At 43.3% G+C, this 22420-nt stretch overlaps 1 protein-coding gene across 10 annotated transcripts in view; it reads right to left on the reverse strand.

The window, feature by feature from the left end:
* The window catches only part of LOC112230859 (transcription factor E2-alpha), a 28029-nt gene that overhangs the window by 3028 nt on the left and 2581 nt on the right, over positions 1 to 22420 (reverse strand). For 2 of the 10 annotated variants that reach the window (XM_024397651.2, XM_024397232.2), the window contains exons 2-16: positions 21166 to 21267; positions 19664 to 19736; positions 11021 to 11094; positions 10481 to 10553; positions 9861 to 9901; positions 9464 to 9599; positions 7521 to 7567; positions 1903 to 2002; positions 1574 to 1731; positions 1295 to 1436; positions 1039 to 1097; positions 847 to 925; positions 592 to 668; positions 276 to 485; positions 5 to 116 (exon numbers count right to left, since the gene is read on the reverse strand). In XM_024397651.2, coding sequence (XP_024253419.1) covers positions 5 to 116; positions 276 to 485; positions 592 to 668; positions 847 to 925; positions 1039 to 1097; positions 1295 to 1436; positions 1574 to 1731; positions 1903 to 2002; positions 7521 to 7567; positions 9464 to 9599; positions 9861 to 9901; positions 10481 to 10553; positions 11021 to 11094; positions 19664 to 19736; positions 21166 to 21246 — 1462 coding nt within the window. In that variant the 5' untranslated portion in view covers positions 21247 to 21267. Of the gene's footprint in view, positions 1 to 4; positions 117 to 275; positions 486 to 591; positions 669 to 846; positions 926 to 1038; positions 1098 to 1294; positions 1437 to 1573; positions 1732 to 1902; positions 2003 to 7520; positions 7568 to 9463; positions 9600 to 9860; positions 9902 to 10480; positions 10554 to 11020; positions 11095 to 16108; positions 16172 to 19663; positions 19737 to 21165; positions 21268 to 22420 lie in introns of those variants that run through there. The other 8 variants (XM_024397894.2, XM_024397408.2, XM_024397320.2 and 5 more) reach the window with 7 other exon arrangements.

Below are 22420 nucleotides of genomic sequence, written 5' to 3' on the forward strand. Positions count from 1 at the left end.
TCACTGGTGAAGCCCTCTGGTTGTCCAGTGGACTGTGGGGGTCCGGAGGCGTGGTGACCGTGCAGCAGGGTACTGCTGGGAGGAAGGCCTGTGGGCTCCTCCTGATGGTTCCCTCCCTGGAGAACGGTAACAAAACATGAGACATCAAACACAACATGCAACGCGATGGCAAAAGCTTTATTAAACCTGTTGCTTGGAAAGTTCAATACAAATCATCATAATCTCTAATGTAAGACAACAGGGGGCTAAGTCTTGGAGTCAGAGGGTGTGTTCACCATGGTAGGGTGTCTGTTGCTGAGGGCAAGGCCAGCATTGGAGAAGGCCTGAGAGAGACCTCCCAGGCCACCGTTGTGTACAGAGGACACAGCGCTCAGCAGGCTGTGCATGTCAGAGTGGGCTCCTCCTCCCAGGCCGGGAGGGCCTTGGACAGCGTGGCTACGCAGCACGTGGATGGCCTCCTCCAGGCGGTCCTCCATTTTGTTCTGCTGCAAGGAGACAGATGTACAGGGCAAATCTCAGTCACTATGTTGACTACTATACGATCACATCAAATAATAGATTTTGGAATTATTTGAAGTGAAGAGGGCGCACCAGAGCATGCAGTTGCCCTTCATAGTTGGGTGACAGGGCAGACTGCCCTGAAGGTCTTGGCCATTGAGATGCAGCTCCTGCAGAGAGAGAATAGAAGAAGTGCCATATTTACACAGAAAATCCTGTCCAACAAAATGACAGCTCTGATTTCCAACAGTAGATGGAGCTCCAGAACCATTTTCAGGGCTCCAGAGATCCAGTCAAACCTTTTACTAATACAAGCTACCAGATGCAGATATAATCCAGTATGTATACCTGCAATTCCCTGGGGTGAGCCCACTGGGGTGGAGGGTGTGGAGGAGAAGTTGTTACTGTTGTGGTCCGAGGGGTAGATCTAACCCACACAGGACAAAGTGTCTTTAGACAGTGAACAGCAGAACACTGAAAGAACACAATGCAGTTCAATCAAAAGGTCTGTAGGATTTTTTTTTTGAGAGGATTACTCACTGAAGCAAGAGCCTTCCCAATCTCATCCCCTGAGCTCCCTGCAGTGGTGCCTCTATTGGCTGTGGAGAAACGACAGCTTATTGACCTCACCCATTATTTAAAAGGCAGCAACTACTATATAAAAGGTCTCCAATAAGCTAGTGAGACCACTTTAAAGACAATGTTAATCCGAGGGGCAACACAACATGTTTAACAGGAGAAGGACAAGGTAATTGGTTAACAAAATGCACAGTTGTCATGTGAGCCTTTATTGTACCCATGATGCTGTCTGCACCGTTGATGGAGGATGTGTGGTTGTAGCTCCCAGACCCAGAGTGGAAGCCGGGCGCGAGACTGCCGTTCACCTCACTGCCGTGGAGAGGGTAGTTCTGTGGGGACAGAGGCAGGGGTTGACGCTTCTAGAGGGAAGACAGAACAGCTTGGGTTAGAGCAACTTGTATGGAAGTTGGATTCGTCAGAGAGTAGAAATAGCATTAAAAAAGAACACAGAACTCAATACAACAGTTACTTGAATGTAAATTATATGAAATATTACATAGTGTGGGGTTGTCCTCACCATCCTGTCCTGTGGGTTGATGGCAGAGAAGGATCCGGGCTGGCCGATGTGGGGAGAGTTCCCCAGCATGGCAGAGTAGCCAGACTGACCCAAAGGTCCTGAGGAGGCCCAAGGGTCAGAGGAGGGGTGGAGTCCCTCTGTTAACAACAACAGGGTTAGGCAATGGACTTACTCACTCAAACATGACTCACTCCAGTGTATTTGAACTCAAAACACATTTTCATATACCTTAAATCATTAAGTTAACATTAAGAAAAAGAGGTTAGACTGTGTCATCACTCTAGCGCTTAAGTGGTTGTCATAGTTACCTTGCATGTAAAAAGAGCCTGGGTAGACAGAGCCAGGTTTGGTGCCAGGATATCCTCCGTTGTCACGGGCATACTCATCCCCGGAGGAAGAGACATACACCTAATGGGTCAAACAAATTTCACATTAGCCGCCATTTCAACAAAACACAAAGCACACTTGTGCCATGATATATACCTACAGGCAGCCTCCCCTAAAATAAAATGTATCTGTGCCTTACATCTACAATTGCCAAGATAACAAATGCACAACTGCCACTAATCAATGGTTTTAACGTTTAGCTAACGGTTGTAGCACTAAGCAGCCAGGAGGTGGCGAGGGTGAGGCTTGCATGCCTCCCTTGCCTATGCCGTATGCGAGAGCGGCACAGTGTGGCCATGCCATGCTGGGCACAGTGACGGTTACAATCCCACAGCACAGCCAGCACTTCCTCTCTCCCAGGAGCCCAGTGACATAGCAGGGTTAGTGCCTGCAGCGCCTGCCCTCAAGCTATCCTTTCACCAGCAGCTCACACACTGAGATATGCACAAACGCACAACATTGTCCAGCCCATGACTTCAAATAAGCAAGGGAATCACATTTAAATCATTTCTCCGATTTCTATTGTACCAAGACCGTGGGTTTGAACTGAAGGGGCATAGATAATACGCATGTATTGAATTTGTATTTATTGAATTAGGGGTGATATGGGTCTGTGACCCAATACTCTAATAGCCATTTGGTTAAAATGGCCCTTCAAGGGTCCTATCAAGTTATTCCGAACCACAATGAATGCTACATTGAAAATGGCAAGCCATTCCAAACCTTTTTTCCCCTGCATGTGTCGGAAACGTCAAATCACTCCCCTAAAATTCAAATGGACACAAAGATCCCAGCTTCCTGACACTATAACCCATCACTCACGCTTTCTGGCATGTACGGGGTGAAAGAGGGAAGAGAGAGAGGCTATGCTGCAAAGAATGCTAAACCAGAAAACAGATTTTTTTTCTGTAATTTGATTTAACAGAGAGAAGTGGAAAGGGAATGGAGAGATGCACTTCTAATTACAGAGCCATCTGCCTGTTCCTGGACCAGGTCCAACTCCACAGGCAGCTGGGCTGAGGAGAGCCGAGGAGAGGGAGAGGGCTGAGAGAGGCGGGGGCTGGGTGCCAGTCAGCGAGAGAGTGCGAGGTTCCAATGGAGGGGGCGGGGGCAAAGAGTGAGGAGTGTGGGGGGAAATGAAGGCGCTGATGATTTATGAAATAGGCAGAGATAAGGCTGGGGTGGGGGACAGAATAAGGTAATCTAAACGACTTAAACAAAGCATGATATGGCCAGGGGAGTCAGTGTGTGTGTGTGTGTGAATAGGGGCTTTACTACCATCACGGTTAATTTGAGAGAACAAGGCGGAGATGGCTTCATTTAACAATAGGCTTGTCTTTCAGGGGAAACAATGTTGAGCGAATCCTCTGCTCTAGATAGATGTGTGGGGGAATGAAACAATGATTGCGGGTGGATAATTGTGTTCTTAGGAAGAAAGAATTCGGATTTCTGTGGAAAAATCTCACTAATGGGGGTTTAATGTAATTCAGGTTCTGACTGTGTGAGCATTTGTAAAACAAGTGATATATGACAATAGAATGGGCCTAGTAGAAAGCAATATCAACTTAGAGAAAATATCCTCTACATTAATAATACAACCACTGTAAGTCTGTATTATTACCACTGTGTGGCGCAGCGGTCTAAGCCACTGCATCTCAGTGCTACAGGCCATGGTTCGATCCCTGGCTGTATCACAGTGATTGGCCCCGCTTTGTCCGGGTTCAGGAAGGGTTTGGCCGGGGTAGGCCGTCATTGTAAAATAAGAATATGTTCTTAACCGACTTGCCTAGTTAAATTACGGTCTCCCAAACTCGGTCCTCGGGACCCTAAGGGGTGCAAGTTTTGGTTTTTGCCCTGGCACGCCATAGCCGATTCAAATAATCAACTAAACCAAAACATGCACCCCTTGGTGTTCCAAGGACAGACTTTGGGAAACACTGGTCTAAGGAACTACATATACACATAGTAACAGTCAAAGATGGACAGACCTACTCATTCTAGCGTTTCTCTTAATTTGTACTATTCTACATTGTAGAATAATAAAGATATCAAAACAATGAAATAACACATAGGGAATCATGTAGTAATAAAATTAATTCTTATATCAAAATATATTTTACATTTGAGATTCTTCAAAGTAGCCACCATTTGCCATGGCGACAGCTTTGGACACCCTTGGCATTCTCTCAACCAGCTTCATGAGGTAGTCACCTGGAATGCATTTCATTTAACAGGTGTGCCTTGTTAAAAGTTCATTTGTGGAATTTCTTTCCTTCTTATTGCGTTAAAGCCATTCAGTTGTGTTGTGACAAGGCAGGGGTGGTATACAGAAGATAGGTAAAATACCAAGTCCATATTATGGCAAGAACAGCTCAAATAAGCAAAGAGAAACGACAGTCCATCATTACTTTAACCTTTAAGACATGAAGGTCAGTCAAGGTCAGCTTTATTTAACCTTTATTTAACTAGGCAAGTCAGTTAAGAACACATTTTTATTGACAATGACAGCCTAGGAACAGTGGGTTAACTGCCTTATTCAGGGGCAGAATGACATATTTTTACCTCGTCAGCTCGGGGATTCGATCTAGCAACCTTTCGGTTACTGGCCCAACACTAACCACTAGGCTACCTGCCGCAAAGAGAAACAATAGTTCATCATTACTTTAAGATGTGAAGGTCAGTCAATCTGGACCACTACAGGAAAGGAAGACCCAGAGTTACCTTTGCTGCAGAGGATGAGTTCAATAGAGTTACCAGTCTCAGATATTGCAGCCCAAATAAATGCTTCAGAGTTCAAGTAACAGACACATCTCAACATCAACTGTTCAGAGGAGACTACGTGAAATCAGGCCTTCATGGTCAAATTGCTGCAAAGAAACCGCTACTAAAGGACACCAATAATAAGAAGATACTTGCTTGGGCCAAGAAACACAAGCAATTGACATTAGACCGGTGGAAATATGTCCTCAGGTCTGATGAGTCCAAATTTGAGATTCTTGGTTCCAACCACCTTGTCTTTGTGAGACACAGAGTAGGTGAACGGATGAGCTCCGCACGTGTGGTTCCCACCGTGAAGCATGGAGGTGTTGGTGTAATGGTGCTTTGCTGGTGACACTGTCTCGGATTTATTTAATAGTTGATGTCTTCACTATTATTCTACGATGTAGAAAACAGTAAAATAAAGAAAAACCCAAGAATGAGTAGGTGTCCAAACTTTTGACTGGTACTGTATGCATGTATTAAAGAACGTATGTGGACAACCCTTGAAATTGGTGGATTAGGTTATTTCAGCCATACCCGTTGCTGACAGGTGTATAAAAATAAAATAAAAATCGAGCACAGCCATGCAATCTCAATAGATAAACATTGGCAGTACAATGGCCTTACTGAAGAGCTCAGTGACTTTCAACGTGGCACCGTCAGCACAACGGGGCGGCAGGGTAGCCTAGTGGTTAGAGCGTTGGACTAGTAACCGAAAGGTTGCAAGTTCATATCCCCGAGCTGACAAGGTACAAATCTGTCGTTCTGCCCCTGAACAGGCAGTTAACCCACTGTTCCTATGCCGTCATTGAAAATAAGAATGTGTTCTTAACTGACTTGCCTAGTTAAATAAAAGGTATAATAATAAAGTCATAGGATGCCACCTTTCAGTTTGTCAAATTTCTGCCCTGCTAGCTGCCCCGGTTAACTGGAAGTGTTGTTATTGTAAAGTGGAAACGTCTAGGAGCAACAATGGCTCAGCCGCGAAGTGGTAGGCCACACAAGCTCACAGAACGGGACCGCTGAGTGCTGAAGAGCTTAGTGCGTAAAAATCTGTCCTCGGTTGCAACACTCACTACAGACTTCCTAATTGCCTCTGGAAGCAACGTCAGCACAATAACTGTTCGTCCCGGAGCTTCATGAAATGGATTTCCATGGCCGAGCAGTCGCTCACAAGCCTAAGATCACAATGTGCAATGCCAAGCATCGACTGGACAGACAAATCTGGGCCAGGCGGATGCCAGGAGGACGCTACCTGCCCCAATGCATAGTGCCAACTGTAAAGTTTGGTGGAGGAGGAATAACAGTCTGGGGACATTTTTCATGGTTCAGGGCCCTTAGTTCCAGTGAAGGGTATTCTTAACACTACAGTTTATGACAACATTTTACGATTCTGTGCTTCCTACTTTGTGGCAACAGTTTGGGTTAGGCCCCAGTGCACAAAGCGAGGTCCATATAATTCACACCTTTGGGAATTGGCCTAATCGCCCAACATCAGTGCCTGACCTCACTGACCTAATGCTTGTGGCTGAATGGAAGCAAGTCCCTGCAGAAATGTTCCAGCATCTAGTAGAAAGCCTTCCCAGAAGAGTGGAGGCTGTTATAGCAGTAAAGGAGGGGACCAACTCCATATTAATGTTGATGATTTTGGAATGAAATGTTCGACAAGCAGGTGTCCACATACTTTTCATGTAGTGTAGATGGCACCATATTAAGGGGTAACAATACACCTGAGGAATGGCCTGTGTTGTGTGTGACATGGAGGTTAGGGGTTAGGACAGGCCCTGATGTACAGGTATTAGAAGTTTAGTTGAGGGGTCTGGCAGTTGGGTTGGAGAGCTAGAACTAGGCTACCACAGAGCTGAGGGTGCAAAGGGAGAGGGAGCAGGTGGGGGAGAGAGAGATAGCAGGGAGAGGGAGAGAGCGAGAGCAGGGTGAGAGAGCAGGGAGAGGGAGACAGGATCATCAGCAGTCATTAATCTGGGCTCAGACACAGGCTAAGAGGACTTGCGAGCAGCACGCCTCACAACTGGGTCACTCATAGGGGGAGGCCTCCCAGACCATCGTGTGGTGAAGCGTAAGCGGACGGGTTGAGGGGGGCAGCCAGGGGTTTTACATTAATTTACACTAAAACCACATGGCCATCGCTCAAACTGTGGGAGCGGCTGAGAGACGGGCCTCAAACCCAGGCAGTGTTTAATATTGCCTATGTGGTGCAGTCACGAACACTGGCCACAGAGGTTTCACTATGACCGTCTTCGCTGCGGTGTCATATATGCATATATGAGAGCGCAGGAGAGTGAATGTGCCCATGGTTTGGGTTACAGAAAATGTTTGTGTAATGGCAATATATCATTTTAATGATCCCTGGCAGGGGGCCTTCCACTATTAGTTAAAAAGGCATCAGGCACCCTGAACACACTGGACCATCTTACAGGGCATGGTAAGCAAATACCACACGGCATGCAATATCAAGCAGTAGTTCAACAAAAACAACTTGTGTTATTTACTACTGTTGGTTATTTGGAGGCTTGCTCAGCATCTGTAGCATTTGTCAGTGGAGCACAATGTAGACTAAAGTTATTCATTTGGTACTCTGTCAGTAGTCTGAGCCCAGTGTTGTAGAGACTAAATGTTTGTTTGGAAGCTCTCTCACACGCCTGCCAGTTGTTTGTCTGAGTGAGCAGAGGCCCTTTGGCCCTGCCTGTCTGTCTGTCAGAGAGCTTCTGGAGCAGACAGAGTGGTAAGTGTTAGTGTGGGGAGCAGAATGAACACTCACCGAGGAAGGCAGGCCAGGGGGTTTCCGGATTTTCTTCGGTTGGGTGTCTACAGGGAGACAGAAGGTAAATCAGATAGCACGCTTCATAAAGGTTGACTGTTAGGGCTCTATTTTCGGCTGGTGTTAAGACAGCACAATTGTCAAACGCACGCTCGTTGGAAATTTTGACCCGTTAAAGCCGGCGCTCTGCTATTTTCCAGCCCTTGCGCCAGGATTGGTAATTGAACTGTCTTACATGAGCTCGCTTGCGCCAAGGTGGGAGGGGTGGCAATATCTGAGGCATGTTCTTAAAAACATGCGCCAAAGTGCCAATTTCAGACAGCGCTGGTGGGAATATTTAAGACCAACCAAAACCTGGCCTTAATGGTAACGCTGCTGGTTATGGCATGGATTTTGACAGCGGAAGCACAGCCTGTCCAGGCGTGCCACACAGTGCCCTATGCACATAGTACAAGGAAAATATGTTTTTTGTTCCCGTAAACCTCGTATTGAGAAACATCAAAACAATATTTTCCCACTTTGTTTCACTTGACTAAGGCAGGTTTTTGTTGTCTGTCCCAATGCATTCGCCAAGTAGTCAAGACTATCGATAAAGGGTTAAGCTCGTGATACCACTTTGAAATAAATTTCAATCACCAAAGCTTTATTAAAAAAACACGTTCTGAAGCAGAAAAACAGTGAGCGGACATCCCCTTTGTATCTATGTACGTTATTTTATCCAGCGCCTGTTATTATTTTGGATGTGTGTAAAAAAAACTTTAAAAAACACTCAATGTAGGCTACATGTCCATAATGGAATGAGAGCTGAGATAATGCCTGTGACCATTGTATTTAGAAACTTAAGTTATTTTCCTGTAACAATTGCTTGTTTTCTCTTCCATTTGATAACAAAACAAGCACAAAGTAGGAAACCCTTACCCTACTAGAATTAGAATCAGCTGTTTCAAAAGCAATTCACCAGGTGTTTTTCCTGGCCATGCATTAGCCAAGTAGCCTATCCATAAAAGGTTACTAAAACGTTTACTCGTGATGCTTTTGCATTATTCACATAGACCTACCTGCAGTGCATACTCCATTCAGGTTGTATCCATCCTCATTTCCAAAGAGCACCTCTTGTCTAGTTACCAAAGAAGCACATTTCCAAACGTATTCAAATTATTCAGTCCTATAACGCCATATCAACGGTAGGCCAAGGATGTATCTTGCTTATTGAGAACGTGCCTCACACAATACAATTTACAGAAGCCTAGTATTCTTTGTTTGAGAAGAAAGAAGAGCGATGCATAAAGATATGTAGGCCTATACTCATTGAAGTCAATTACAATGTTCTGTCAACACTCCAAACACTGAATGTTTTATTTACAGGTATTACCAGTTTCTGTAGCCTATGCTATTTAATAAACTGTAGCATCAATCCACAAGGGGCTAGGACGAGAATATTCCTGCCCCCAGCCAAATTGAACGACAACGCAAAGTCCATCAATAACCTACAGAATTTGAGACAATGGCATGCAGTATTAAGCCATGAAACACGTTGATTGGCCAGTGAGTGGCCAAGCCCTTGTCACACCTACAATTAATTTATTCATCAAAACCCAGTCCTTTCGCAGCACCGCCAGTTAATGCGCTCATAATTCCTGCTGTCAAAATAGCACAAATATTTCTGGCACACCCCAGACCTATAGCGCTACCGCCAGCACTAATATTTGCCATTGTGTTAGGTTTATTAAATTAGAGCCCTTAGTGTCTTGTTTGATAATAAAATATTATTTGACCATATTAAATGGTATTATTGTGTATTGTTAGCGTTTTTCACCCAGTGAAAAAGGTTAAAGCTACACATATTTGGCTGAGACAACTTGTTCTATAATCTGACATAAAAAGGCAAGAGCCTGAAAAACATTTCTACAAAGAAAAGCTTTTCCCGAATCCATCTCTCTTACCTAGCTGGCCATCGGGAGGCCTCCTCCTGGGGTTGTTGGGGTACGATCCGGGGTAGAACTGAGAGGCAGACTTTAGCCCAGAGGGGGACATGGAATCTGGACTGGGCATGGCGATGTCACTGGGTAGGAAGCCGGGCTGGCAGAACACAAAGAGCAAGGGGTTAACAAACAACACATGCAGGAATGCATACAAAAACGCATGAATGCACAGTTCTGGGAAATCCAAAACGCTCTAATTCAATGTGTTTCGGATGAAAGGAGAAGTGAGAAAACAGGGTCTTCCTTATACTGAAACCTGACTATGAATTTTGCTCAAATCAAGTTAGAATTGGTGATGTGGGCAACCTAAACTATGATCATAACAGGGTCTAAGCAAAGGGGTCAGCAGTACTCTTACCTGGCCTCCAAACGAAGAGTATGGTACCCTCTCATTTTTACCTGCAAGACGAAATGTACAATTAGCAGGTTCCTTATGGAATGGAAGTTACACATTGGGTATTCAGAGTAATTTTTCAAAATGACAAAGTAAAAAATTCTTAGTAGCCATTTAAAATACAAAAGTAGTAATAAAAGCGGGCTCCCCCTTTCAGAGCGCTCAGCTGCTAGCCAGACAAACCCCAAGGGAGCATTTCTGCTTCAGTGCTCTTAACATCCCCAGCACCCACTAAATACACATTACACACACAGTTTCTGGCACTTTGACACTCAGATAACAATTTCATGGTCATAACAAAATATGTACACACCAACAGTAACCTCCGCTACTTATTTACAACCTATCCCCATTACAACAGTGGATCCCAACCAGGGGTATTAGGACCCCTGGTGGTACTTGGCCTATCCACAGGGGGTACTTGAAGACTTATGACACCACAGCCCTACTGGTAAAAATGCACGAGGGGGTAACTTCAGGGGTATCCGGGCAGAGCAAAATTCAGTAACTGAAAAAGGTTGGGAACCACTTCATTACAACAGTGATAGACACAGAGACAAGCCAGCAGACTGAGTGTAGCCTACCTCCAATTCCTGAACTGAGGAAGGGAGATGACAGGCCCTCATGCTCATTGTAGTGGGAGCCATCTCCATAGCCCTGTGGGAAAACAGGAACACATGATGAGGACTGGAGTCCAAGTCAGCAGAGTTCACTGAAGTCCTTCCATGCCATGGCCAGTGCACTGGTTCATCCCAGTCTGTAAACTGTCATGCGAGCTCAGGAAATGTGCAGAATCCAGGCTCTAGAAATTTCTTAATCATCAAGTTGTGGTAATCAGTAATCACAGTTTGCTGCAGCCAATCTTCACCCCCTATACCCCGTTCCTGAAATTTACACCGAAATGAGCCAAGACAGTTACCGTGGCTGTGAAGCTGCAATTACCGTTGGGCTTCCACAGATGTAAAGTTTAGTGCAGAGCCTGCCAACACCTGACACTGATCCAAGACATTAGGTACAAAGTAAAAACTACCAGTCTGAATCTAAAGTTTGCCAACACACTGAGCTGTTATCGTGTATGAGTGAGAGCGTTTGAGAGCCTGTGAGGAGTCCCTGGTAATGCTTACCCGTCCTTGGTTGAAGGAGGGGCTGTTCTGTTCTCCAGGGCCCCAGGATCCAGAGCTACTGCGCTCGTCCAGAGCTGGATGAGAGAAATGGTGGGGTTACTCACTGACTGGTATAGATAGACAGCTTTAAAAACACACATTAGGTTGGATGGACCATGGAAGAGACAACTTCCATTAAACTATTAGATCCGGACAAATTATACTAAGACCAGCAAGTTACAATGACTGTGGGCATGTTCCTCCTTCCTAGTACTAGCGCAAGTGTTCATTTGGTGTCAGCGGTGGGATCGAGTGGCAGCAGGGCAATACCGTCGACCAACAGTGAAGTTAGGGGTAGGGTCCTATAGCTCAAACCTATCTGTAGGCATGTAGCCATAATACAAGCTAGCACCCATCACTCAGGTGAACTTGTCAGCAGTGCAGGGCCCTGAGCCAATGTATGTCATTCACAAGAGTTAACTGGTTTAAAGGCAAAGCAACTGAGACAACAGGTAATCTTTAAGAGAATCTGCCATTGTTGCATTAAAGGGATAGTTAACCCAATTTACAACATGACATTGGTTTCTTCAACTTGTAAGCAGTCCAGAGACAAGGTATGATGGAAATCCATGCAATATCGGTCCCCTGGCACAGTTTCTACATACAAACGTTTTCACATTTGTGGCACAAATCCCATTCAGGTGGTCAGGGGACCGATATTAGCATTTTTAGCACCTCATTTCCAAATAATCCGAAAGTATTCCAAATTGACTGTGAAGCTCAAAGTCACTTAGAGGTTTTGAACATGATGCACAAAAAATGTTAATATTGGTCCCATGACTTGAAAGGGATTTGTGCCACAAATGCTAAAATGTTAGCATGTGGAAACAGTGCCAGGGAAACTAAATAAAAGCATGGATTGCTGTCATACCTTGTCCATAGACAGTTTTCCACAAACAATGTAAACAAATCCCAAAGATCTAGGCAGAGACTATTTAAAGTAGGGTAAGGAAATCAATATGTATTTGTACATTTGGGTGAACTATCCCTTTGAGGAACGATTCCATACATATCCATGTGAAAACATCAAAGTGAAAATCACCAGTCTAATAGAGGGGTCATTTCACTGATTGGCTGAGAAAGCAAACTATAAAACAGAATGTGTCATTGTCCAGCTTCATTGAAATTCGTTCCACAGCAGTTTTGCAGATGCCATCATACGCTAAGCCATAAAACAACCAATAACATACATATTCAGTACACAAAACGTATATGAATATGTTAAATTATTTCACAAGTGGTGGCTGTGGCATAAGAAAAACAAGGATTCTAAAGATTGGTGGAGCAGAAATTCCAAATACCCCCTTCTCCCATAGTCTTATCCGTTAATGCTACCAAGCCTCTCTGGAGACACAGGGCTTAATTGCATACTAATTTGCATAATTGTGCATATTAATGTAGTTGCCTTATGAATATTCATGTTTCTCCTTTGATTTTTGCCTAATTAAAAAAATGTGTGCTTGAGAGGGAGAGTGTGAGGGGAGAGAGGAGAGTGAGTGAGTGAGTGAGTGAGTGAGTGAGTGAGTGAGTGAGTGAGTGAGTGAGTGAGTGAGTGAGTGAGTGAGTAGGAGGGTGAGATGAGTGAGTGACGAGTGAAAATGACTGATTAGGCTAACAGAGTGGTGCAAGCACCTACACACGCTATGACAGCCATGATCTATGGAGCTTATGCCACTGGCATGGAGAAGCAGGGGAGCAGGACCTCCAAAGATCAGCCTTACTCAGTCACTGTCAGTGGGCTGAAAGGCCACACTCCTAACACAGCTACATATAGTCACAACAGCACACAGGAGTGATGGACAACGAAATATGTAAGACAGGCTTTGCATGGACACCACTTCATCTAAAACAGCCTTGCTGGCAGAGTTAGTTTACTCAACACTGAGACACGATCAAATAAGAGGAACCCCAGGTCTATAAAACAAGCTTTTCCATTATCCAGTGTCTACAATGGCTTTGGTCCAGCAGCCACTCAATAATAGTATTTGGTGCCCACCTAGACCTACGCCACTTAAAAAGGCCTCCATTTGAGGTGTGGCGCAGTGGTCTATGGCACTGCATCGCAGCGCTAGCTGTGCCACCAGAGACCCTGGGTTCGCGCCCAGGCTCTGTCGCAGCCGGCCCAAGACCGGGAGGTCCATTGGCCTAGCGTCATCCGGGTTAGGGAGGGTTTAGCCGTAGGAATATCCTGGTCTCGTCGCGCACCAGCGACTCCCGTGGCGGGCCGGGCGCAGTGCGCGCTAACCAAGGAAGCCAGGTACACGGTGTTTCCTCCGACACATTGGAGGCTTCCGGGTTGGATGCGCAATGTGTTAAGAAGCAGTGCGACTTGGTTGGGTTGTGTTTCGGAGGACACATGGCTTTCGACCTTAGTCTCTCCCGACCCAGTACGGGAGTTGTAGCGATGAGACAAGATCGTAATTACTAACAATTGGATACCACGAAATTGGGGAGAAAAAGAGGGTAAAATGTAACAATTACAATTTTTTTTAAAGGCCTCCATTTGACGAGTGGATAGTGTCGGAGATAGAATCGCCTTACAACTCAGACAACATTGTTCACACTTTGTGGAGTAATTAACTCAAAGGCAATTAAACAAGGTGGGGAGCTGCTGAGATGACAATGACACAGCCAGCCATGTTAAGAAGTGGGAGCCAAACACTGAGCCTACTGCCACAATGGAGGAAGGGAGGACAGGGGTAAAGGACTGAAGGAAAGGAGGACAGGAAGGGGGGGGAGAAACAGACAAGACAAGTGGAGGAGAGAGGGACATGGGTGAACGACTGGAGGAACAGAGGGAGTAAAAGGCACAGGGAGGAGAGAAGGACAGCGGTGTGAGACGAGAGGACAGACTTCATTGTTCCAAGTTCACTCGTCATTCTTTTGAAAATATATATTTAATTGTTTGTGTAATGCTGTTATAAATGTGATTGCATTTTATTCTCACTTTCTACCTGTTGAAACGTTGTGCCTCAACTTTAATGACCTGATAATGAGAATCTAGTGAAGGCCATGAGGGCAATTCTAACACTGCAGAGAGCAGCCAGCCACTGAAGAAATAATCATATTTTGAGGCACAAAACCTTCTCACATGGTAAAATCTAATATGCCTCCAAAAGGCAGCCTGGATCGTTTCTTACGTAGGTCTTAACAAGATATAGACCTAGTAGAGCAGCCATTTTCTAGTGTCAGCAGTATAGGGCATATCAGAAAACCCCATGACAATCATCTGAAAAAATATTTGTGTGGGGGTGTGTGCACGAGCATTTGTCTGTGCATGCGAACGGGGGTTGTTTGTTGTGGTTGGGGGGCTGTCCTGGCTGGCTGGGTGACGGGGGCCAGCAGCTGCAGAGGTGAGTGAGGGGACGCCTGATAGGGGACGCCTCCCTTTGCAATTAGTACCCCTCTGAGTACTTGTGTTGGTGAATAGCTCTGCTTTTGCCTTTCCCGCGCTGGGTCATCTACTAGTAGAGGCACACTGAAGCCATGATGTCACGGGATACAGTTGGCCCAGGCAAACAGGAAGTTGACACAAGTTACCAGGAGAACAATAAAGAACAAAACAGGCTGCTCTTTGTTATGGCCCTGTGATCCTATCATAATGGAGAAGAAAAAAAAAAAAAGTAAAATATATTTTTTAAACAGTGACTCCATGCAACTTATGAGACTTGTTAAGCTCATTTTCCCTCCTGAACTTATTTAGGCTTGCCATAACAAAGAGGTTGAATACCTCAAGACAATTCAGGTAAAAAAAATGTATTACATTTGTTAACATTTCTAAAAACATCCCACTTTGACATTAAGGTATTGTGTGTAGGCCCACCTCTACATATCCTAATAAATCAAATCAAGTTGTCATTTCAGGACAAAGTGGAAGAGGTGGGGAAATATCATGGGGAAAAAGTTAACATGAATCACAAACATTGCCTACTTCAATAGAAGTCCACTGTCAGGAGGAAAAAATGATGTAAAACTGCTAAAGTTTGTAATTTTATCCCTGTATTGAGGCTACTCCCCTTTGATTGTATAGTGCCTTCAGAAAGTATCCCACCCCTTGACTTTCACATTTTGTTGTGTTAGATACTGAATTTAAAAATGCATTACATTTAAATGTTTTGACACTGGCCTATACAAAATACCCCATAATGTCAAAGTGGAATAATGTTTTTAGATTTCTTTTTTTCTTTTTTTTTTTACAAATGTCAATAAGTCAATAAGTATTCAACCCCTTAATTATGGCAAGCTTAAATATGTTCAGGAGTAAAAATGTGCTTAAGTCGCATAATAAGTTGCATGGACTCACTCATGTGCAATAGTGTTTATAACATTATTTTTTAATGACATCTCTAACCCACAGTTCCCTCAGTCAAGCAGTGAATTTCAAACAGATTCAACAACAAATACCAGCAAGGTTTTTCAATGCCTCGCAAAGGGCACATATTGGTATATTCGTTAAAAAACACTGACCATGAATATCCCACTGAACATGGTGAGGTTATTAATTACATTTTGAATGGTGTATCAATGCACCAAGTCACTGCAAAGACAGAGGCATCCTTCCTTACTCAGTTGCCGGAGAGGAAGGAAACCGCTCAAGGATTTCACCATGAGGCCAAAGGTGACTTTAAAACATGTTCCAGAGTTTAATGGCTGTGATAGGAGACATTGTAGTTACTGTATAATACTAACCTAACTGACAGACAGAAAAGGAGCCTGTACCAAATAAAAATATTCCAAAACATGCATCCTGTTTACACCAAGGCACAAAGTGATCCTGTAACAAATTAAAATCATTTTTTATGTCCTGAATACAAAGAGTTGTTGGATTTGCCCAAATCATATCACTGAGCACCACTCTCCATATTTTCAAGCATAGTGGTGGCTGCATTATGTTATGGGTATGCTTGTAATTGTTAAGGACTGGGGAGTCACTAAGCACAGGCAAAACCTGGATCAGTCTGCTTTCTACCTGATTATGGGAGATTAATTCACCTTTCAGTAGGACAATAACCTAAAACACAAGGCCAAATCTACACAGGAGTTGCTTACCAAGACAGTGAATGTTCCCGAGTTGCCGAGTTAGTTTGGACTTCAATCTACTTGAAAATCTATGGCAAAAATCTGAAAATGATGTCTAGCAATGATCAACAAACAATTTGACAAAGCTTGAAGAATTTTGAAAAGAATGGGCAAATGTTGCACAATCCAGGCGTGGAAAGCACTTAGACTTACCCAGAAAGACTCACAGCTGTAATCGCTGGCCATGGTGCTTCTACAAAGTATTGACTCAGGGGTGGGAATATATACAGTATCAGCCAAAGTTTGGACACACCTACTCTCATTCAAGGGTTTTTGTTTATTTTTACTACATTGTAGAATAATAATGAATACATCAAAACTATGAAACAACACATAGGGAATAATGTAGTAAACAAACAAGTATTAAACAAATCAAAATATATTTGAGATTCTTCAAAGTAGCCAGCCTTTACCTTGATGACAGCTTTGCACACTCTTGGAATTCTCTCAACCAGCTTCATGAGGTAGTCACCTGGAACGCATTTCAATTAACAGGTGTGCCTTGTTAAAAGTTAAATTGTGGAATTTCTTTCCTTTTTAATGCATTTGAGCCAATCAGTTGTGTTGTGACAAGGTAGGGGTGGTATAAAGACGATAGCCATATTTGGGAAAAGACCAAGTCCATATTATGGCAAGAACAGCTCAAATAAGCAAAGAGAAACGACAGTCCATCATTACTTTAACCTTTAAGACATGAAGGTCAGTCAATGTGGAAAATTAAGAACTTTGAACGTTTTTTACCAGTGCAGTCTCAAAATCCATCAAGCGCTATGATGAAATTGGCTCTCATGAGGACCGCCACAGGAAAGGAAGACCCAGAGTTACCTCTACTGCAGAGGATGAGTTCAATATGAGTTAACAGCCTCAGAAAATGCAGCCCAAATAAATGCTTCAGAGTTCAAGTAACAGACACATCTCAACATCAACTGTTCAGAGGAGACTACGTGAAATCAGGCCTTCATGGTCAAATTGCTGCAAAGAAACCACTACTAAAGGACACCAATAAGAAGAGACTTGCTTGAGCCAAGAAACACGAGCAATGGACATTAGACCGGTGGAAATCTGTCCTTTGGTCTAATGAGTCCAAATTTGAGATTCTTGGTTCCAACCGCTGTATCTTTGAGACACAGAGAAGGTGAACGGATGATCCACCGTCAAACATGGAGGAGGTGGTGGTATGATGGTGCTTTACTGGTGACACTGATTTATTTAGAAATCAAGGCACACTTCAAAAGCATGGATACCACAGCATTCTGCAGCGATACGCCATCCCATCTGGTTTGCGCTTAGTGGGACTATAATTTGTTTTCAACAGGACAATGACTCAACACACCTCCATGCTGTGTAAGGGCTATTGAGATGGTTTAGGATAAATTGGAGTGCAGAGTGAAGGAAAAGCATTCCAGGTGAAGCTGGTTGAGAGAATGCCAAGAGTTCACAAAACTATCATCAAGGCAAAGGGTGGATTCTTTGAAGAATATGAAATAATTTGATTTGTTTAACACTTTGTTACTAAATGATTCCATATATGATATTTCATAGCTTATGTCTTCACTATTATTCTACAATGTAGAAAATAGTAAAAAGAAAAACCCTTGAATGGGTATGTGTCCAAACTTTTGACTGGTACTGTATGTAAATGAGATATTTCTGTATTTTATTTTCAATAAATGTGGGGTATTGTGTGTAAATGGGTGAGAAATTCAGGCTGTAACAAATATGGAATAAGTCAAGGTGTATGAATACTTTCTGAAGGCACTTTATATTTGATTTTATAACAAAGGGATAGAGGGATGGAAAAAAAATTGACAGTAACACATCACAATATTATTGCGATACTTTTGACTCCAATTTGTATTTTTTTGGACTAGGTAGCATTAACTAGCGCTAGTCAGCTGTAACTGCAACTAAACTACTTTTTCATCCTACAACTTGTTATTCATCTTTTTAAATAGTGAGCCAACATGTTTTCAGCACTTTTATTTCCATGACTGATAAAAACATCAAAGCACAATACTTTGTAGCTTACACACAAGCCTGAATTGTTATTTATGGACACCCTGATTTTGCTCCATGGATTGATAGGCTTGTCTCAATCTGATATAGATTCTCTCGAGGTTGGCATCTATGGAGGTTTGTGCTGTGGCACTCAAATGCTATTACGAGATACCTGGAGTTCTCTGAAAGTTAAATGTGACAGCATGACGTATCACATTCGAATGGTGTCAATGACCAAGGGGCACACTTAGGACGGGGGCAGGAATTAACTCCTCACTGCTAAGTAATTGCCTGCTGTAATAGAAACAAACACTGAGTCCTGCCACTGATCCCCATTCAGTGGGCTCCTACTCTAGCCAGCGCTCCATGCTGGGCCAGTTAAGTGCCCCAGAGCTGGGGGTGAGGGGCATTGTCTCAGGCTCAAGCCATTTCCTGTGAACCAGTGGGGGGAAAAGTCCTGTGCGGAGTTGGGGGAGGAGTGTTTTACACTTCGGGGTGGGGGAGTCGTTTCAAGTCCATAAGCCCTTTTCCGTCTTTGTTCCTCTGTGGCGGAGTTTTCACTCTGGGGGCCGCGCAGTGTGACTCCATTTCACACTGCAGGTTGGCAGGGTGACAGTGGGAAGGAACATGACTTACTAATAACATTCAGCAAAAGCTACTAGCTTACACAGGGGTTTCAGGTGTTTAAGGTAGGAAAATACAAGCAAGTTTTTGTATATTGGTGCTAGAAAAAGATGCAATGAAAATAAAATATATAGATCTCATTTCCTAAATTGAGATATTGCCATCAATTAAAAGGGTTACCAAGATAGCTTGTTCATCACCCCATCAAAAAAAAGATGGGTCTCGTTCAACAACCATAAATGAAGACATTCTGCTGAACTCCAGAAAGCTTTTCTCTTAAGTGTCATCCAACAACACAGCGCTCAAAGGCACCAACAGTGTCCTGAAGCTTCAGCACAGATGAATAATCTTGGTTAGATCAAAGAGGGGAAATGTGAACACATGGAGGGACAGAGCAGGCTCTCACGTTTCCAGAGGAGAACTCGGATCAAAGTAACTAGATCTGGCCAACTTACTACCAGCACTAAAAGGTGATGAAATAGTGTCCGCACACAGAGGATGTAAAAAGGTCAATCCCAAAAAATCTATATTTTTATTTTACTAGGCTAGTCAGTTAAGAACTGCCTTGTTCAGGGGCAGAATTACAGATTTTTATCTTGTCAGCTCAGGGATTTTGCAACATTTCGGTTACTAGTTCAACGCTCTAACCAATAGGCTACCTGCCGCCCCATATACAGCATCTTTAATTATATAACCAAGTGAATGGGTGAAGGCATAGTGCAATAGAACCAAAGCACTAACCACTGCCCTAGTACTTCCAACCAAAATATTTTGTTGTTACATAACCACTCAATTACTTAATGACCTTATCAAAAAAACTAAAGCTTCATACAATACAGTATGGCCCTGCAGAATATTCAAGGCTCAGGATGACAGGATCTTGCATTCAGAATAGAATCCTACCTGATCCACCAAACTGACTGCTAGCAAGTGTCGTCGGTCTGTTCTTCCCATTAGCCACAGGTGGTGCAAACATCTAGAAGAGGTGGGAAATAAATTCATAAATACACCTTCATTGAACATACAGTAAAACTAGATCATCTGTGATATGAAATGTGGGCTGGACACAGATAAGAGTGATGTATCCTAATCCCTGGTTACAGGGGCTTGTTTAACATGCCATCTCATGAGCCACTGTATGTTTCTGCCTCTTTGGCATCTGGGCCAGCGACAGCCATACTGCAGCATTTTCAGCCAATCCTGGCATAGCACGGCGCACACACACGCACACACACACACACACCTTTGTCTCTAGTGGGTTTAGATTCCTTCCCTAGCTACTACTTATAGAACCATGGACGCGTTTATGATTTGAGTGGTGGCTACACAAATGATGTGCATAGCAAACCAAGGTCTTGATTGAGGGCATGATAGTTGATGCTCCACACACTAGTGGCCCATTAACTGACAGAGGAAACAGAACCAATGGAATTTCCCAATGTTACACATCATAAGGCTAAAATAATGGAGAGGAAATCAAATACATGGGCAGATCACATTAGTAAGCTGTGGTTAGTGGAGAGATATCAATTAATGTGGGACATCAAGTCTGATGACAAGCGTTTACCTTAATTAGAATTCCTGGTCTTGAATCCATGGATTTCCCCCGTATAAGGTAATTTTCCATAACAATGGATTTACTAAGGATATTACATTTATTCAGAGAGAAACACTGACATGAATGTCAACTCAAAAGCCCAAGACAGAAATCATATGGTAAAAATGAATGGGGAAGAAAAAAACAGGCTGATGCCAGCAAGTGGATAAAAATCATAACCAAAATCTCATTCATCTGACCATTTATAAAGACCTGCTATTCAAGAGACACAAATGACAGGGCTACCCCATTTCACACAGCATGTACTGAGTTGAATATGATGTAAAGTTTTTCAGCTGTGTATACTTTGAGAGTGCCAGAACCACTCAAGAGTATCCCTTTAAAAGTCCTGGAACTTATCAGCAATCAAACTATTGCAAGGTTGTGCACAAAATAAGATAAACCAAACTCGGAGCAAAATATAAACATAACTGCAAACATAGGAATCAAATGCATCTAGTCTAAATAAATCTTCAGCATTCAGGTCAGAACAAACCATAAATAAACCTTACTGCAGATTATGTTCTCTCATGTTCAAAGACTGATTTAAAACCCAATGAATAAACACCTTGGACTTGTGTTGTATTCAGGTGACCTTACTTTGATGTGGGATGGGGTAAAACAGATTCCCCCCCAAATTAAGCTACTTCTGCCATGCAGGAGTTAAAGGATAAAAAAAAGCATGAGGTGAGCGATGTAACGGGCCCGTCCCTCCCCAGTCATCTCTCTCGTCCACCCTACCGCCCACCCGGCCCAGCCCAGTAGCCCTTATGACCTGGCCCCAGACCCCTAGACCACTCTCTCTTACCGCACTGAAATCCAGGAGGTCGTTGAGTTCCTTGTCTTGTGTTCCCACTGCAGCCATTCTCTGCTGCGGCTGCTCGTTCATGCCCCTCAGTCTCTAACAACCCTACGAGAGAGATTCGCAAATAGGATAGACTGACTTTTAATGGAACCAGACTAGAGAGTACAAACACATTGAATGTGACTGAGAAAAAAAATATCACACTCGATATTACTGGCTGATATTACTAAAGAATTCATGAGTTCTATCACTTGTGAAAATGAGTGAACATACAGACGATAACATACTGCTTTTTCGGCCTTGTCATTGACCCTTACCTACCACTATCTATGGACACAGATGAGTAAAGAGTTGAGTACCCAGACTAATAGTTAAAGATCCTTCCCCTCTTACTAAATGATTTCCCAGAAGCCCTACAACCTTAACACTGCCGCCTGATCGCCTCTGACTTTTTCATGGTAATAATTGTCGTCAGACGTGGGTGAGGAGTCAAGGCTATTTTGGCATATGGGACACGGTTGTTCAAACAATAGACCGGAAAAATGGGAAACACTATTTTGTTGTAACAGAGTTAAAAGTTAGGCCAGTGCATTAATTAATTGGTAATAATAACATATGAACAACTACAACCTAAAGAACAACCAGAGAATGGCATCAACTCCTTTGGGCATGACCAAATAAGCTACTAATAGTGAGGCTCACTACACAGGCTGCAAAGAAGAGAATCTGACGTTCTATGTGAAACATATAGGCCTGTTTAGTTTTTGTATCCCTTATCCAACCTTTAGCAAGAGTAATCACACTTCTGAGACCATGTCTTCCTTTCTGATGTTTCCACAACAAATCACACGCACGTCAATCATCCAATTCTATATGAAAGTAAAGTATATTAGGTTTACAATTAGACATAATTGGGACCATTGTTTGCACTGGGTAATAGAGGTGAAAGGCAGAGCTAATGGATGTATGCAAACATGTCATTACCAAATTACCATATGTCAGCGCAGAGGAACCTTGTCAAATGAAAAAATATATATAAAAAATAAGCATGAATACTGGATTTACCCTGTGTTTTGCATTCCAACATGCGCCTGAGGCACAAAGGGTAGAGCTTGGATGCTCAGCAGCACCAATACATGCCACACAAAAACACTGCCAGTGCAACTGGAAAGAAGCACTAGGGCACCAACAGGTGGTGTACTTTTACCACATTCTTTGTAATCCATTACTAGTGCAATTTGCTGTAATCAACAATATA

This window comes from Oncorhynchus tshawytscha, linkage group LG01, assembly GCF_018296145.1.
Source record: "Oncorhynchus tshawytscha isolate Ot180627B linkage group LG01, Otsh_v2.0, whole genome shotgun sequence".
NCBI classification, from domain to species: Eukaryota; Metazoa; Chordata; class Actinopteri; order Salmoniformes; family Salmonidae; genus Oncorhynchus; species Oncorhynchus tshawytscha.